This window comes from Schistocerca cancellata, chromosome 3 (genome assembly GCF_023864275.1).
Source record: "Schistocerca cancellata isolate TAMUIC-IGC-003103 chromosome 3, iqSchCanc2.1, whole genome shotgun sequence".
In the NCBI taxonomy this organism is placed as follows: Eukaryota; Metazoa; Arthropoda; class Insecta; order Orthoptera; family Acrididae; genus Schistocerca; species Schistocerca cancellata.
In genome coordinates, this window is record NC_064628.1 from 215,493,095 (window position 1) to 215,511,271 (window position 18,177).

An 18,177-nucleotide genomic window follows, 5' to 3' on the forward strand; every position below is an offset into this window, starting at 1 on the left:
TGGGTAGTGAAGTGATATTTCCAGTTGAGGTTCCGGGTGAATGAGAGGAGATCTTTAACCAGGGCAGTGTGGTTGAAGTTGGGAGTGGGGCTAAAGGTTAAGCCTTTCGATAGAACAGATGTCTCTGGAGGAGAGAGGGATCTGGATGAGAGGTTTAGGACTGAATTGGGACTGGTGATAGCCCCACGCCTAAATTCAACCACACTGCCCTGGTTGCTGTCATCTCACTACTGAACTCAAATGGAAGAGTATGTCAGAAATGATATTTTCACTCTGCAGCGGAGTGTGCGCTGATATGAAACTTCCTGGCAGATCAAAACTGTGTGCCCGACCGAGACTCGAACTCGCGACCTTTGCCTTTCGCGGGCAAGTGCTCTTCCAGCTGAGCTACCGAAGCACGACTCACGCCCGGTACTCACAGCTTTACTTCTACCAGTATCTCGTCTCCTACCTTCCAAACTTTACAGAAGCTCTCCTGCGAACCTTGCAGAACTAGCACTCCTGAAAGAAAGGATATTGCGGAGACATGGCTTAGCCACAGCCTGGGGGATGTTTCCAGAATAATATTTTCACTCTGCAGCAGAGTGTGCGCTGATATAAAACTTCCTGGCAGATCAAAACTGTGTGTCCAACCGAGACTCGAACTCGGGACCTTTGCCTTTCGCGGGCAAGTACTCTACCATCTGAGCAACTTTTGTAAAGTTTGAAGGGTAGGAGACGAGATACTGGCAGAAGTAAAGCTGTGAGTACCGGGCGTGAGTCGTGCTTCGGTAGCTGAGATGGTAGAGCACTTGCCCGCGAAAGGCAAAGGTCCCGAGTTCGAGTCTCGGTCAGGCTCACAGTTTTGATCTGCCAGGAAGTTTTATGTCAGAAATGTTTGGATATATCCCCTTTTCACTCCATTTTCTAGCATACACAGCTCCACTCACCATCTCCAAATGACAAACTGACAATTGATAAATAAATCCTTAGCAACTGGAATTCCAACATGCGAAATAAAATGCTACAGAGTTATGCACCAACCTAATGTATAGAACAGCATCATATGTTGCTATCTGAATAGTTTCAGCACAACAGAATGTAGTTCTGGGGCATCACAGCCAAATCTGACTCTTTAAAATTTCATTATGGTTCTGTGCGTCTCTACATAAACATTTTTCTACAAGTCTTGAATACATGAGATCTCTGTACATAGGTTTAATTTCATTTAATACTGCAGAGGATAAGATATTTTTATGGCTGTATGTTTCACCAGCCTCTTTACATTTCCAATATCTGCACCACATTTCATTGCCTTTGGAGCACAGCATATGCTCATTGGTGGGTAGCTTGTGTGAAAATGTGGTCCAAAGTGCTGGTTTCAGAGAATCTACACTTGTTGTGTTTTCTCAGAATGCTTCTCCAAAATAAATGTGCCCTGTGTGTGTTTCCATTCCTGAAAGCCTGCCTTTCCCAGCCAACATATGTCCATGTCATAGTTCTTGCCACTTTTTTTTTTTTTAAATATCTTATCAGTTCCTTTAGATTAAACGTTTATGTATGTGTCTCCCACATTCCAGTTTTGTTAACACACAATCTGTACTCTGTGGGTTTACTGCGCACACTGCTTTGAAAGCTGTACTATCACAATCCCCTAAGTAATTGGTATGCCTTAGATTACATTTATCATGATACATATTTCAAACATTTTTATTGTAGCTTGAGCTCCTATGCCTTAACTTGCCCACTGTAGTTCTTGTTGCACGATTCTTTGTGACACTGCTGCCATTCTTCTTTAATGTTTTATCTTCTAAAGGTATCCTTATTAACAGAAGTGGCAGTATTTTGACATATATTGCATATCCAGTACTTTCGTGTTATCAACAATGAACAGAAGTGTCCCTCCCTCTTCATCCATGAACCCTTTATTTGACGCAGTTATACAGAACAGCTTCCAAGGCAGCTTTTGACATACTTTGAGTATGTGTGACTTCAGGAGCTTTACACAAGTTTGAATTTGTCATCAAACTGCAGCACAGGAGGAGGCATGTTCAGTATACCTCAGCTCACCCCTAGCCTAACACCTCAAAGCATAACCATACCTTAGATTTGCCTCAATAGTTCCCACATTATGCTTTCGATGTATAAAATGAATCATCTGATTCACAATCATTACTGTATAAATATACTTACTAAATATACTTACAATTCCATACCTCTTATATACATCCATCCATCCATCCATCCATCCATACATACATACAATGGATGTATGTACACTAAGTGATCAGAAGTATCCGGACACCACCAAAAACATAAGTTCTTCATATTAGGTGCATTGTGCTGCCAACTGCTGCCAGGTACTCCATATCAGGAATCTCAGTAGTCATTAGACATCATGAGAGAGCAGAATGGCGTGCTCCGCGGAACTCATGGACTTCGAACGTTGTCAGGTGATTGGGTCTCCCTTGTGTCGTATGTCGGTACACAAAATTCCCATACTCCTAAATATCCCTAGGTCCACTGTTTCCAATGTGATAGTAAAGTGGAAGTGTGAAGTGACACATACACCACAAAAGTTAGTAGGCAGACCTCATCTGTTGACTGACAGAGACCGCCGATCATTGAAGAGGGTCGTAATGTGTAATAGGCAGACATCTATCCAGACCATCAGACAGGAATTACAAACTCATGAGGATCCACTGCAAGTACTACGAAAGTTAGGCGGGAGGTGAGAAAACTCGATTTCATGGTCAAGCGGCTGCTCATAAGCCACACATCACGCCGGTAAAAGCCAAACGACACCTTGCTTGGTGTAAGGAGCGTAAACATTGGATGACTGAACAGTGGAAAAATGTTGTGTGGAGTGATAAATGAAGGTACACAATGTGGCGATCCGATGGCAGGGTATGGGTATGGCGAATGCCCAGTGAACATCATCCGCTAGCGTGTGTAGTGCCAACAGTAAAATTCGTAGGCGGTGGTGTTTGGTGTAGTTGTGTTTTTCATGGCACTATCACAGTACAGATCTACATTGATGTTTTAAGCACCTTCTTGCTTCCCACTGTTAAAAAGCAATTCAGGGATGACGACAGCATCTTTCAACATGATTGAGCACTTGTTCATAATGCACAGCCTGTGATGGAATGGTTACACGATAATAACAGCCCTGTAATGGACTGGCTGCACAGAGTCCTGAGATGAATTCTACAGAACTCCTTTGGGGTGTTTTGGAACGCAGACTTCATGCCAGGTCTCACCGACCGACATCAGCACCTCTCCTTAATGCAGCACTCCATGAAGAATGGGCTGCCATTCCCCAAGATACCTTCCAGCACCTGATTGAACATATGCCTACAAGAATTGGAAGCTATCATCGAGGCTAAGGGTGGGCCAACACCAATTGAATTCCAGCATTACCAGTGGAGGGCACCACAAACTTGCAAGTCATTTTCAGCCAGGTGTCCGGATACCTTTGGTCACATAGTGTATTTATGTATGTGTGCATGTTCCCCATATTCTAAACCACTGGGCCAATTCCAACAAAACTTGGTACACATATCCCTTACTGTCAGGTACCAATTGCAATTCATTACTTCTTTGCTACTAACTTGATTCGCAAAGTACTTCAGTCAGTTTCCACATGTGCCACTGAATTTACCTATACAAATATATCATTTTATGACACAGTCCAAGAGATAAGACTTCATAATAAACTTTAAAATGAGAAAAAAAAAAAAAAAATGCCGCATCATATAGAAGGTTTATTACATTTATTCTTTACTGCTAAGACACTACTCCTACAGTAGAGACAACTTAAGGAAATCACTGATGCCTGGCAGCACTTTTGACTGGTCTGAACTCCAAAGTGCAAAACAGCCATAGACGAAAACCATAACTTTCTGTAGGGCAAAGAAGAGGCGTTGCCATAGACATGTTTACAAAATTTTGTTGTAGACTCGCAGAGCAGCTGCACTCTTGTGTATATAGTAGTATCATCTCACACCAAGTCTACTGCATAATTTCAAAGGTGTTTTCATGAATAAATGGAAATAAAAATTTTTTGATATTACACTACAAACGCAGTTTTTTTCCCGTTTCCAATAGGAAATTGGCAAAATTAATACACTGGCAGTGCTAGGTTTGCGGAATAGTTCTCTATAATTTCCATATTGCCACCAGTGCCGCACTCATTCTGTTATAACAGTGAGTTAATTTTGTTGCATAAAATGTTAACATCAGTTAGTCTAAACCCAGAAGACTCTTGTTCATATGAATTATCAAAATGCAACAGCAAATTAATGTATATCGTCTCTCATTAAGAGAACCCCAGATGTATCTTGGATTGTATCTTCGTTAGTAAAAAAATTCCTGGCAAGCACGTATTTCATCGAATGTTAAGTGTCATAATTGTGACTTTCACATTCACCCTGTAGAAACGCCAGTAATCACTTGAAGTAGTATTTCAATGAAGGACATATTGACATCCAAGACTTGTTTACATTATTTGTTCATAGAATAAGTGCCATCTACATCTATACTCGGCAAACCACCATGAAGTGAAACTTCCTGACAGATTAAAACTGTGTGCTGGACCGAGACTCGACTTGGAACCATTGCCGTTTGCAGGCAAGTGCTCTACCAATTGAGCTACCCAAGCATGACTCGTGACCCGTCCTCACAGCTTTCAATTCTACCAGTATCTCTTCTCCTACCTTCCAAACTTTACAGAAGCTCTCCTGCGAACCTTGCAGAACTAGCACTCTGCAAGAAGGTAGGAGATGAGGTACTGGCAGAATTGAAAGCAGTGAGGATGGGTCGTGTGTTGTGCTTGGGTAGCTTAGTCAGTAGAGTACTTGCCCACGAAAGACAATGATACCGAGCTAGTCTCGGTTTGGCACACAGTTTTAATGTGGCAGGAAGATTCATATCAGTATTCTACCTCCTCATGCTAATGTGTGCGGCTGAGTAGGTCTTTTAAGAGTACTCCAATATGCTTAGTAAGTCTTCATGTAAATCAAGAACAGGAGCTGACCAGACAGTGAACTTTTCAGAACACTATAATTATTATTTCTATTTTAAGAATTTAGTTTTAGTTTTGTCGTATCGTTTGTTGATATGACACTTTTCTGTTACAAGGGAATGTCTTTAACTGCATACCATTTTAGTTTTCTAATTAGAATTTTGTGATCCAGGCAATTGAAATACTTTGCTAGGACACAAAAAATGTCAACAGGATAATTCTTCTTGTTTAGTTCTACATAACTGAGTTTGGAAGGTCATGTATTATTCCGCCATAAGCCATACTGATGCCGCACAGAGTTGGTGTTAGATGGTAATTCCCAGAAAAGTTGTTAAGTTCTCTTTTGTTAATTTGAGAACACGTGAAGCAGAAAGAAGATGGGTATATAATTAATAAATATGCGTATCTCCACTTTTGTAACCAGATATTACTACCGAATACTTCAGTCTTTCAGGTACTTTCATCTACTGGTCACAAAGGTAAGCGCAAGGGAGCTGCAACCAAGGTACACCTCTGTGCTCCAACCAAAGTGTGTCAAAAAATTTTAACACAGTATAATGTTGGCTTGTTTTGCATTCAAACTTTGTTCTGACTCTCATTTATGTTACAGATGATGAAGATAGTACAATGGAGATTGACTCTTCCGAAACAAGTGATAATATTTTGAGTGACTCGAGTATCCCAGATGATGAACCTCCATCTTATGAAACGTCTGTTGTGACTTTATCTGCAGAGGTAATATTTATTAAAGGTTATTGTTTGAGAGACTACATTTCACAGTAATTAGATATTTTGCCATATTAATTCTGAACTAATATACCAAAGCACGAGAATCAGGTCTTATACTTTAAGATGGCAATCTTACCTTTTCATGTTGTTTATGTCCATTGTGCAGACTAGAAGTAATTCAAATATGCAAGAACAATTGGAAGGCTGTTACAAAATATGACTGACTCAGCATGTGCTGTAGTGATGCAAGAGAGGGCAATTTGGGGGGGGGGGGGGGGTTGGAAGAACCATTGTTCTAGTTGTCAAGGTGGCAGTGACTCTCCAACTTGGCATTGTGGGTTCATGTGGATGGCAAGGGCTACAGGAGTCAGTTGGAGCTGAAGGTGGCTGCAGCAAGACAAGCAGCATGCATGTCAGCTCTTCATGTCTCCAGCAGGCAATGGCAGTTATAGTTGTGTGCACTCATCCTGGCATCAATCCATGGTGTCCATGTTCCAATTAGGTGTTTAGTTACTGATCTCACAGCCCATGGTGAAGTTGCTGTGTTGCGGTGTGGCATTGTGGTATCTTGGCAGTGTTAATGGGAACCAAGAGCTAAGTCGGCAGCTGGCGGTCAGGGCCCCTCATTAGCAATTGGCATTGGCCAGTAAAAGTGCTGGAAGGCACCACAGAGGAAGGGTGGCACAGTGCTTCTGAACTCAGGATCTCATTGTGCAAGAGGCAGGTTGACAGCAATGGCTGTGCATGGCTGCTGGAGAAGACAAGCAACATCACGGCCTCGAACCTCCCCTTGTGTCTAAACAACATCCCAGTGACTCATAAAGAGTAGACTTTCACAGCCAGTGTTAACTTCACTTAAAACTTTCAGGCTGGCAGGAAGTGGTCAGTATGTAAATCTTTCGCCTAACGTTTCATCTTCGGCTGTGGGAGACATCCTCATAGGTGAAGAAGCCTGACTTCAGAGGATGTTTCCCACAGCCAGAGATGAATCGGCCAGCGAAAGTTTTTCATATTGACCACAGCTTGTTAGCCCGGAAGTTCTAAGTGAAATACGAAAGCACAAAAATCAGTTCATACAATACAGATTAGCCACGTTGTCATAGAACACAAGGTACATAGCTGTGTGAACTCTGTGTAGAGAGCAGATTTATTGCCTGTCAGCTTTGAATTGATTGTCAACATGATCTTCACTGTCACAAAACCTGCACCAAGTGCCACCAGTGGTAGAACTACAGCTACTCCTGCTTGTATTCTAGTCAATCTAGCTTCCTGCATCTTTGCCTATAGACTGTTGTTGCTGTTACCATATTCGAACTTGCCCTTAACACCATAGTTTTCAAATGCAATCATATGTCTTCGCAAGTATCACTAACCACCTCCATATCGGTATTGACACTATGTGTGGGGTACTACAAGTGGCACATATGAGCGTACTACCTGCTTCATACCAGGGCCGTCATTATGATTAATATGGTCCAGGCAGGATGGCTCTGGGTCCATTAGGCTCAGTCCGTAATAGACTTTGCTCAGTGGAGCCATACTTTGATGGCTGCCATAGTACTGTAACTTTACTCTGCTACAGGTGCAGCCTGGCTCATGTGTTTGGTGAGAACCTCTGCCTACCGCAAATAGTGCCTAGTCCATTGTTCCAATCACAGTGTGTGATACAATGGTACACAGCCGCTGTGGCATCACATGAAGTCACTGGAGTTGATTTCCATGCAAAAGTTCTGCCAAGATTTTAACCACAACAGGAGTAGAGCTACAGCTAGTAAAAAACAAAGTCATTGCTTTGTAAGAAGTGGTGGGCTACAGTACTTTTTTCATATGAATTCAAAGAACTTGATGAATTTTTGTGTGTCTCCATTCAATTGTAGATGAAATGACACTGTTAGAAAATATTGAATACTTTTTGAAGAGCCAAGATCCAAAAACATCTTTGAAGAAAATTACAGACAACTGTATATAAGTATTGCTGTAAGGAGACCTATTACAAGAATCCTAGCCATTGTGTTAAGCAGTCACTTTGTCAACATTGAGCCTAATTTTATATACATGGGGAAACTCTGAAATTGAATCTGTCCCAATTAATCACATTGTACTGAGAAATGGGTGTGCAAAGTGTGCTTGCAAAAAATCATCAGTTTTGGTCCTTTGTGGACATGGAGAGAATACTTGAAATATGGCTGCTTGCTCCCTAACACTGCACAAATGCATTCGTGACCCATTCTACATCACTGTCTATTGCATATCATTAAATGTGACATCATGACATTACTTTAGACCCTGAATATCCACTATGTAAGAGTGCAAGTACTTTCTTCTGGACTGCAGGAGAATGCAGTTTGAGCAAGAAAATCATCTTGTGGTTTGATAAGAGAAGTGCCAAATGAAGGAGTTTTCCTAAAGCCAGATCTTTTTAGGATTCTGTGCCTTTTAGCAGAATAATTTGCCGATGTTATCTGGTAGGAACTGTAGATTTATTGTATATATTGACATGTTCAACACAATTAAATGAACTGTTTTATTATACAGTCCACAGAATAAAGAATAACAGCATCCATAGCAATGCAAAATATGTATACACATTCAGGGCATAAATTCTAAAATCTCACTCCCCCACCAGAATCATACAATAAAAAAAAATAAAAAAAATATTTTCAGGCCAAACTCCTGTAGCAGCAGACGATGGTGAGGCTTTGCCCCAGGCTTTGTCATAAAGTCTGGCAGCATGTGGTGTGGAGATAAGTGCTCCACAGTGACTTGGGCTGACTCTACTTTTTCTCTTATAATGTGGTGTTTTGTGTGTTTATGTTTAGTTCAATTCTTGTAGCTACTAGGCTTAGATAATTCAATTTCTGCTCTGTTGCCACATAATAGCTCGATATGCTCCTCCTTGGGGTCTGGAGGTATTTCATTGTCTAAGCTTTGAAGTCATAGAGCCTCCTAACCCGCTGAGGCCAGGGTCAGATATTCTGCCTCAGTTGTGGATAAGGCGAGACTTGGATGTTCCTTTCTCTGTCAGCATATTACTGCTCCTTGATATTTAACACATATCCAGTTGTTGACTTCCTGTTAGAATATCCAGCCCAGTCTGCATCACAGTAACCTATTATGCGGCAGTCTTCTACTTTCGAAAACAATAGCTTCATATCCTTCTGTCCTTTTAGAGATCTGAAGTTTCTTGACTGCTTGCCAGTTTGGTATGCCCGGATTGTTACAAAAATGACTGTGAATTCCTGTTGAATAAGCTAGGTCTGGTCTTTTTCCAAACTGAGCATACATTAAACTTCCTATTGCTTCATGATAGGGTATGTTCCTCATAGCTTCTTGCTCCTGTTCTGTTTTTGGACTCATGTCGTGAGTGAGCATTTGGTTGTCCAGTGGTGTAGGTATTGGGTTATACTCTTTCTTTGTAAATATGTTGAGAATTCGCTCCACGTAATGTGTCTGGTCTATCCATAGGTAACCTTCTTGGCAGTTCTTAGAAATTCAAATATCTTAACAATTTGTATCTTCACCAATATCTTTCATCTTAAATTTTTCTCTTAAACTAGTTTTGTAAAATTTTTCTCTTGTGGATAGTTGCTGAAAATTAGCATATCATTCACATAAACAGCAACTATTAAAATGTGTGAAACTTGATTTTTGTAATAGACACCAGGGTCAATTGTTGATATCTTGAAATTGAGATTCAACAGTGTACTATCTAATTTCAAATTCCAGCAATTCCTTAATCCATCTAGTGTCTCTTTTAGTCGTTTAATACTAGTACAGTAAAACTGTAGTCAACTCAAAACTGAATTGTCAGGGACTAAAATAATTTTCCCAATTGGACAAGTTTCCGGATTACACAAAACTTGCTGGGATACTTCAAGTTTGTCAGGTATCGTGCACAAAAGTACAGCAAAAATTTTTAATTATACATATCAGTAAATGTTCATTTGCTATATATTGGACAAATTGATAAATAATACGGCATTTCTGTATTTTTCCCCGAACTTTAAATTCATTTATTATTGCATTTAAATACATATTATTTCCATGTTTATTTGCTTTACATTTCACTTTTTTCACCACATATCAAGGAGGGAAACTTGTTTTAATTTCCTGTTCAAAATTGTTTCTTCTAGGCAATTTTTTGCACCGTACAGTTGTTCCAACAAGTTGCAAGAATTTGTGTGTGTCGCAAATTGCATAACATTGTTTACACATGCAGTGGCTTTTTCAGGTGTATTAATTTTTCCAGGAACATAATTTTGCTCCTCTTCTTTTTCCTTTGTTTCATCATCATCATCATCATCCTCTGGGTTGTGAATTTCTATTAAATCTGTTGCTGAAGTGAAAGTGGAGTGAGCTGACAGAAAGAAAGTCATCACTTCAAGTGTAATCACATGCACTACATGAATCGTTTTGCATTTTTATTAATTCAGCAATTGCTGCTGCATTTCCTTGAACTTCTATGGCCACAGAAGCATCTTGTTCTTGACCCCCAAACCCTACTTTGTTGAAGCAGTTTGTGACAGTTTCGGGTTTTATTTCCTTTAATGTCAAGCCAATCCAATCTACTGCATCCAGGACAGAAACTGACCATGCAAGAGCAAACACACTTTCGGCTTCTTCAACACTAAGAATAAGAGATTGCATCAGTAATCACCTATGATGACACTTGAATGTGTATATAACCCCTGGTCCATGGGTTGTGTGAGGCTGGTTGAACCTAGAGGCAACCAAGCCAATTTCACACTTGAAATGTTACTTTTGGCTGGGAGGTTGCACTGTCTAGGAAAAGGAGAACTTGGCAATTTCCATTTCTCATTTTGGCATTGAAAGAGCCCAGCCATTCTTCCATAAGACCACTCTCAATCCAAGCCTTTTTATTGCTTCTCCATGTGACTAGAAGCTTACTGACATGTGTGTTTTTGAAACAACATGGTTTCGCCTTTCTAATTACCAGTGGCCTCTCCATTTCACCTAACATGTTTCCGCACAGCAGTACAGTGAGTCGTTCGTTAGACATTTTTCTGCCGGTGCACTTTTTACCTCGAATTGCTAGCGATTTTGAAGGCAGTGCGCGATAAATCAGTCCTGTTTCTTCGGCTTGGAACACGTGTTTCAGGTCATAATTCACAATTAATTTGGACAGTATTGTCTTCCATTCTGTTGCTACCTTCCCCACACACTTCATTCCACAAGATGATGTGCCTAACTTTGAAAATGTCCAGCCATCCTGTGGATGCCTTAAACTCCGTAATTCCAAGCTCTTTAGTGACTTTCAGAGCCTCTGCAACATCAGTCCAGATAAATGTTAAGTTTTTTTGCCCGCACCCTTACGAACATTCCCACAGTGTTTCGTTAATTTCTTCATTTCCAGTCTTCTTCGCCTTTCTTTTCAATTGCCTGTTCCCATTCATCCCGAATTTTATCCTCGTTTCTTAAAGTCTCATAAAATTGTGTTTTACCGCATTTGAAACGCAACATAATTTTGCGAACGGAGAGTTTGTCTTTCTTACTCACCTTTATTAAATTAATCTTTTCATTAAGTGTTAATGACACATATCATTTGTTCGACATCATGTTACTGTATCTCTTAAAGTGCTACTAGTCAACTGAAACTGGCAGAAAACAATGACATTGCCGGGTAAAAACATTGTTTAACGGAACAATGCCCACCTCTTTCACTGTGCATATTGCAGCAGTGTGGTGGTAGATGCGCAACAGTGTTCCTATATGCGGCAGTTATGAGGAAAACGAGAAAGCCAACAAACAGAGCACTGACAAATGAGCCATTTCCTTTGATGTACTGTACCGACACTGAGCGTAACTTACTCGTTGTTGCACAGAGCAGTGGGGTTTTAGGTCCACTCCAACAGCACCATGTTGTGCTGGACTTCTTTTTTTGTTTTTGCGCCACTTAACAGAGGTGTTCTGTAGAGTCTTGCATAATTAATGAACTGTAATACAGTAGTACTGTATAGGCTCTTTTCCGCATTATACAATGAGTTATTAAGTATGTTCTAAGATTTGCTTTGCCTTTCCGCATTAGGCGTGTTCGCTTTATACAAAAAATCAGCATATAAAAGTGCACTGATCGAAAGGGAGGTGGCACGGAAAGATCCGGACCACCAAAAAACTACTCTGAGAACAGAGAATAAAGATAATGCTACTTTCATTTGGCAGTATATTGGGGTCAGCAAAATATTGCCTTTTTATATCGGCCAGGGATGCAACTACCCCCTAGTGCTGGTATAAGACCCACCACAAAATAAACAACAGCAGGAAGAAAAGGAAAAATACACTCCAGGTAATAGCACTTGTTTCCTTTGCAGTCTTTTCTTGCCTCGCCTCCACAGATGCTGTTAACAGTAGTGCTGACAGGTCAGATCAAGGTAACTAGTCAAATTGATGCAGTTTCAATGCTTAGCAGATGAGACAATACATGTTAAAGTTGAGCAGTGAAACTGCATCAACTTGACAAATCCACTCAATCTGATCTATCACTGACATATCAGTAGTTGTGTTAACAGCACCAGTGATGCCTCAGGATATGTCCTATCACTTGATCCTTTCATTTAGCTAATTTATGCCACAAATTTCTTTTTTCCCAAATTATATTCAGTATCTCCATCAGTTACACGATCTACCCATCTAATCGTAAGTGTTCTTCTGTAGCACCACATTTCAAAAGCTTCTATTCTCTTCTTGTCTGTGCAGCTCATTGTCCCATGTTTCATTCTGTGCAACACTGCACTCCATACAGATACCAACAGAAAAGACTTCATAACAATTACATGTTTACAAATTTCTGTTTTTCAGTAATATTTTTGTTGCTATTTCCAGCTTGCATTTTATAACTTCGTTCTGTACTTGATCATCGTCAGTTATTTCACTGTTGAAATAGCAAGACCCATCTACTTTTAGTGTTTCATTACACACCATAATTAGTCTAAACTGGTCTTTGTGACCCCTATGGAAATATTTAGGACACTGTAGTATATTCTTAGATTCCACACTTAATACAAATTCTTGGAAATTTGTAAGTAGGCTTTCATGGGATAGTTAGTGTCTTATCTTCAAGCTACCAGTTCAGATTTTTCACCATTGCCGTGACACTCTTCCACACTGACTATTGATGCTGACATCCTTGCATACATTCAGTATCACCTGTTAGTGTTATTTGGTATGGATCCCAAACAGTTGAGAAATATTGGGGGATGGTTCATATGAGTGATTCATAAGCAATCTTCTTTGTAGACTGATTGCATTTTCCCAGTATCCTATCTCCTTTACCTACAACTGATCCTATATGAGCATTTAATTTCATATCCCTACCAATTGTTGAACTTAAGTGACTGATTCCAGTTGTGACTCTTTGATATGATAGATAACTGAATCACCTGCAAGAAGCCTGAGGTTAAGTAAAATTGTTTGCCAGGTCATCAACATACAAGTGAACGGTAAGGGCCCCAACACACTCCGCTGGGCACCTGGAGTTCCTCCTACATGTATTGATTACTATCCCATCAAGATAACATGCTGTGTCCTCCCAACCAAGTAATTCTCACGTCATTTAGAAAGTTCATTTGATGCCTCACACTATCATACTTTTGTTAACACGTTTTAGTGTCAAATGCTCTTTGAAAGCCAGGAAAAGCTGCATTCACTTGTCTTCCTTAGTGCTTTCAGTCTTCGTCATGAGTTAAATGGATTGCATCATCTCAGATAAGGGCTCAGCGTAGGATTCCGTACACGGGGAATTTTTACTCTGAATCTTGCGACACAATGTTAGGACTTGAAGATTGCTAATCCACTCTGCATAAGATTGGTTGAATTTCTTTCTACACTGGTTCCATTCTCCCGTAGCTGTTACTACATCAATTTTTCATACTGCAGTGTCAGCTAACACACTGCAGATACTTGAAAATAGCAACATATAGCTATATTGTTGGGGGGGGGGGGGGGGGAGTGCGGTGGCACACCTTCCTAAGCAATTGCACTACCTTTTAGGTGACTGTGGCAAAAATAATGCACATTGTGTAGAAGGATTTATTACCATGACAGCTTCGAAATGTTCTTGGAAAGTTTCTGAAAATGAAACACTTACTCGGCCAAGTTTTTGTTGAATGAAATGAATGCCAGAATAACTGACACAGTGTCTTTCAGTACGTTGAACACAGCTTGTAGTGTGATACTTCATAGCTGTAGTGCTTCCATTTTCTGATGGTACTGTACATCTGCTGCAGACTACTCTTTTCTGCCATCTGTTTGCTGTGCAGTGAGATGCTGAAGCAATAACTGAACTTTGTTTGAAAATTTCTGCCACCAAAAGGGATAATTTGCTAATTTTCTCTCTGCTAGTTTATGGCAAGAGCTACTACTAACACAGTTTCCAATTTGTAATAAAACAGAAGTTAAATCACTGGTGGAGCTCTGTGGAGTCAGCCTATGTGTTGTCCAGCAGGTGTGCTTTGATTAGCGTCTGTGATCATCCTGTAGTTTCATTAGGTCTGCCACAAGTGTTGTCGATAGGACTGCAGACACCCATGCTGGGATATTAGTCAGTCTGGCCATCTGCATCTTATTCAATGCAGTTATATTTGCTGATGTCATGTTAGAACTTCCCCTCCACACCATGGCTTGCTGAGTCAGTGTCAGATGATTATATGAGGATGATGTCTTCACTGGTGTCACTAAAAATCTCCACATCAGTATCAGCATCGTCCAAATCTGTGCACGGTATCACAAATTGGTTTCCTGTTTCAGGTTCATGAAACCCAGTTATCTCTATATAATGAATTAGCTGTGCTGTTTCTCTTATGATTTTTCTAATAGTAAATAAGTGTCCATTTACTTCAGTAATTTTTTTTAGGATATGTTGTGTGGAGAGTCTTGAGTATGTAACTTTATTGCTTAAATGTGTTGCAAGTATATTGGATTAATTCTTGTCATTTACAGGTTCATGAAGCAGTAGTGCACCATCAGTTGGTGCAAAAAGTCTGGATGAAAATTGCTTTCCCACCTGAAAATGTATGTAAATTACTGCAAGAAAACACTGAAACTTTGAATATTTACAACAGGTACCACCTTGCATCACTATTACCACGTTTGTAAACAAGTTTTCACCATTCTTGCAGATAATGTAGACATAATTAACAAGACGCATGTTGTGGTGTGTTGCATAAGAAGTGCCACAGTAATATGCTGAGAGGATCAAATAGTTGCCTGACAATTGTGGTTTTGTATTTACATTCAAAATGAGCTCAAAGAAGAGTTTGCCCTTTTTGCATTTTAAGATCATAATATAAAAGGACATTCAAAAATAGAAAAAATATAGATGACCGTTTATGAGTTCCATTAGTTGACACAGTAGGAATTACAATGGTTGGTGATAGTCCTGATAACATTTAAATCCATGTTTAGAATGCCTAAAAGTAAGCAGATTAGATACAGAAACACTTTTCTTGATAATTGCATTACAGGGAAATAAAATACTATTATCCTTGATTGTCCCATGGGTTGTAAATCATTCTGTGTATTCAGCAAACAGTAAAGGAAGCCAAAGAGAAATATTGAAAGAGATTTGAAGTTCAGAGAATATAAATAAAAAACTTTAGGGTTTGCTGAAAACATTGTAGTTTTGTCTGAGACAAAAAATAACTTGAAATGTCGGCTGAATGGTGTCTTGTAAATAGGTTTCAAGATCAACATCAGCAGAGGTGAAACTAAGGGTAGACCGAGTGTAGTTGAATTAAATCGGGCAATGTTGAGGGAATTCAAAAGGCAAATGAGACATCAAAATAGTAGATAAGTTTTTGTACTTGGGCAGTAAAATAACTGGCAATAGCCAAACATATTTTAACATCTGATGACAAGCTATTTATTAGAAAATCTTTACTGAGAGGTTTTGTGTAAGTGGAGCCTTGTACGGAAGTGAAACATGGACATTAAACAGTTCAGACAAGGAGAAGTAATAGGTTTTGAAATATAATGTTACTGAAGATTAGATAGATAGATTGAATAACTAATGAAGAGCTACTGAATTGAATTGGAAAGTAAAGCAATTTATGGCACAACTTGACTAAAATAAGGTATTGGTTGATAAGGGACAGCTTGACCCATCAATTAATAGTCACTTTGCTAATTGAGGAAAGTGTAGTGGTTAAAAATTTTAAGAGGAGACCAAGGATTGACTACAGTAAGCAGGTTCATATGGACATAAGTTGCTGTAGGTACGCAGTGGTGATGAGACGTGCACAAGATAGACTGCCATGGTGAGCTCCATCAAATAAAATTTTGGATGAGCAATGCAACAACATATCGATATATTTGCAATATAAATGCAATTGGGAACTGATGGCAATGAACGGTTGACACAGTGCACAATTTTAAAATTTGTCTGAAAGTCTGGTTTTGCTTTAATATAGTCATAAAAAATAAAATAGCTGATGATAAAATTTTTGTCCACTGGCAGTAGAAGAGGAGATATTTCCTGTCAGAGCCATGTGTAAGCTGGTGGTGTTGGGACCAAAGATGCACAACCAAGCAGGCTTGTTAGAACCAATTTGGCAGATTGCACCATGTCCAATCAATCAGTTTCAGCATTGCGAAGTTGGAGCCTAATGAACTGATGATAGGGAGAAACCTTAAGTTTCAGTTGGTGAAAGAAGCATATTTCTGCTTATGAAATATGCAGGGTGAATGGTCTTTGCATCTGATTAATTTCCTAGTCAGTTGGAGCATCTGCCAAATTATACTCACTGTCTTTGAGGTTGTTGTATACTGACAAGAAGGCAACTAGCAACTTGTCAATCAAAACGTGGAGAAGATTCTGAACTGTATTTTTCTGTTCACCAGTTATGGTGGCCACTATTTAAACTAATTGGTTGGGAAGGTATTCTTCTTCTTTTAGTAGACACATTTTTCTAATTATTCAGTTTTAGTTACTTTTTTTAATATATAAGGAGCAATCAAAAAGTTCCTTTTTGAAGGTCATACAGTCCAGAATTGGTATGCCAATCAGGCAAAGTAGCCAAGAGCATTGAGGTAATCCTCTCACCAACCCACCAGGTTGAAGATACGTGTTTGGTAAAAAAACCATGTCATGCTGCATGAAGAAGTCTGTAACTGCCTGCCGTGCATGTCCCCATGCGACAGGAATCATTGACATTTCCAGGCCTTTTGTAGTGGACCAAAAGCATCTTAATTCCATGAGGAGAGGTCAGGACTATAAGGCAGGTGATAGTGTCTCCCACGTGAGTTGGTGTAATGTCTGCTTTGACATTTGCAATATGGGGACATGTGTAGTTAGAAAGCAGCACCCCCTTAGTGCACCATTCTGCAATGGTGGTTTCCAGCAGACATGTTTCCCTCATACACAATTCTTCATTCTGTGATGGATACCTACCAGAGTTTGTGTTTTGGCAGCCAAGAAGAGAATAACAGCATGTTGGTCCTGTTTGGACACATTCAGTAATGACACCACCACAGTTAAAGTTTTTACATGTACTGCACGGTCATTGGAAAGACACACATGCCACTCTAATCCACAGCTTGCATGTCGGAGCTTGTGTATCCACATCACAGTTGCACTACACTGTATATGTGCTGCAGCAAGGTCTTCAAATGGAAACAGTTTGATTGGCCCTTATATTTTTTTTATTGTGACTACTCACATAAGGGTGTGGCGCGGGAACTTCCTTATTTGAAACACGCGGCACACAGTGCTGTTACTCATTGTTGTTACTCGTTGTTTGGGTTTCAGTGAAATAAAAAGTGCGAGACTTAATTCTTAGTTAAAGTTAGTTTAGTTGTGATTATGCAGTGAGCAAGAGAGGAGTGCGTGTTCGCTGTTGCAGCCCACATTTCGAATGGGCGTTCGGTCATGGGAATTCGGCATGCATTCAGGAAACAGTTCAACATTGTGCCTGCAGGTCACGTTCCTGATGGGAAATAAATTGTTTTGTGGGTAGACACCTTATGTATGGATACTGGAAGTGTGCAGAAAAAGAAACCAGGACCTTGAAGAACCACCAGAACGCCTGAAAAGTGAGAGCTTAAGGATATCAAGTTTGAATTCTCCCAAGTGATCTGCACACAAACATGCAGCAGCCCTTGCTATTTTTGAATGCACAGAGACTCGAATTCTTCATGAAGAATTGAAATTTCATTCGTATAAACTATCAGTGGTTCACACACTTCACCCACGTGATTTTGTTTCACGAAAAAATGCATATGAAGCCTTGATCGATGAGCCGCCTCATAACGCCTTAGTGTTCTTCAGTGATGAGGCCCATTTTCATTTGTCGGGCTGCATAAATAAACCAAAGATGTGGTACTGGAGTGGTATAAACCCCCAAGAACTTCATGAGCAGCCCCTGCATACAGAACATGTGACTGTTTGGTGTGCACTATCTAAAGTTGGTATTACTGGCCCATGGGTTTTCAAA

General features: G+C 39.9%; 1 protein-coding gene across 2 annotated transcripts in view; it reads left to right on the forward strand.

Moving 5' to 3' along the window:
- The window catches only part of LOC126174848 (HEAT repeat-containing protein 3), a 649,038-nt gene that overhangs the window by 596,251 nt on the left and 34,610 nt on the right, over positions 1-18,177 (forward strand). For both annotated transcript variants that reach the window (XM_049921236.1, XM_049921235.1), the window contains 2 exons: positions 5,613-5,737; positions 14,687-14,808. In XM_049921236.1, coding sequence (XP_049777193.1) covers positions 5,613-5,737; positions 14,687-14,808 — 247 coding nt within the window. The remainder of the gene's footprint in view (positions 1-5,612; positions 5,738-14,686; positions 14,809-18,177) is intronic.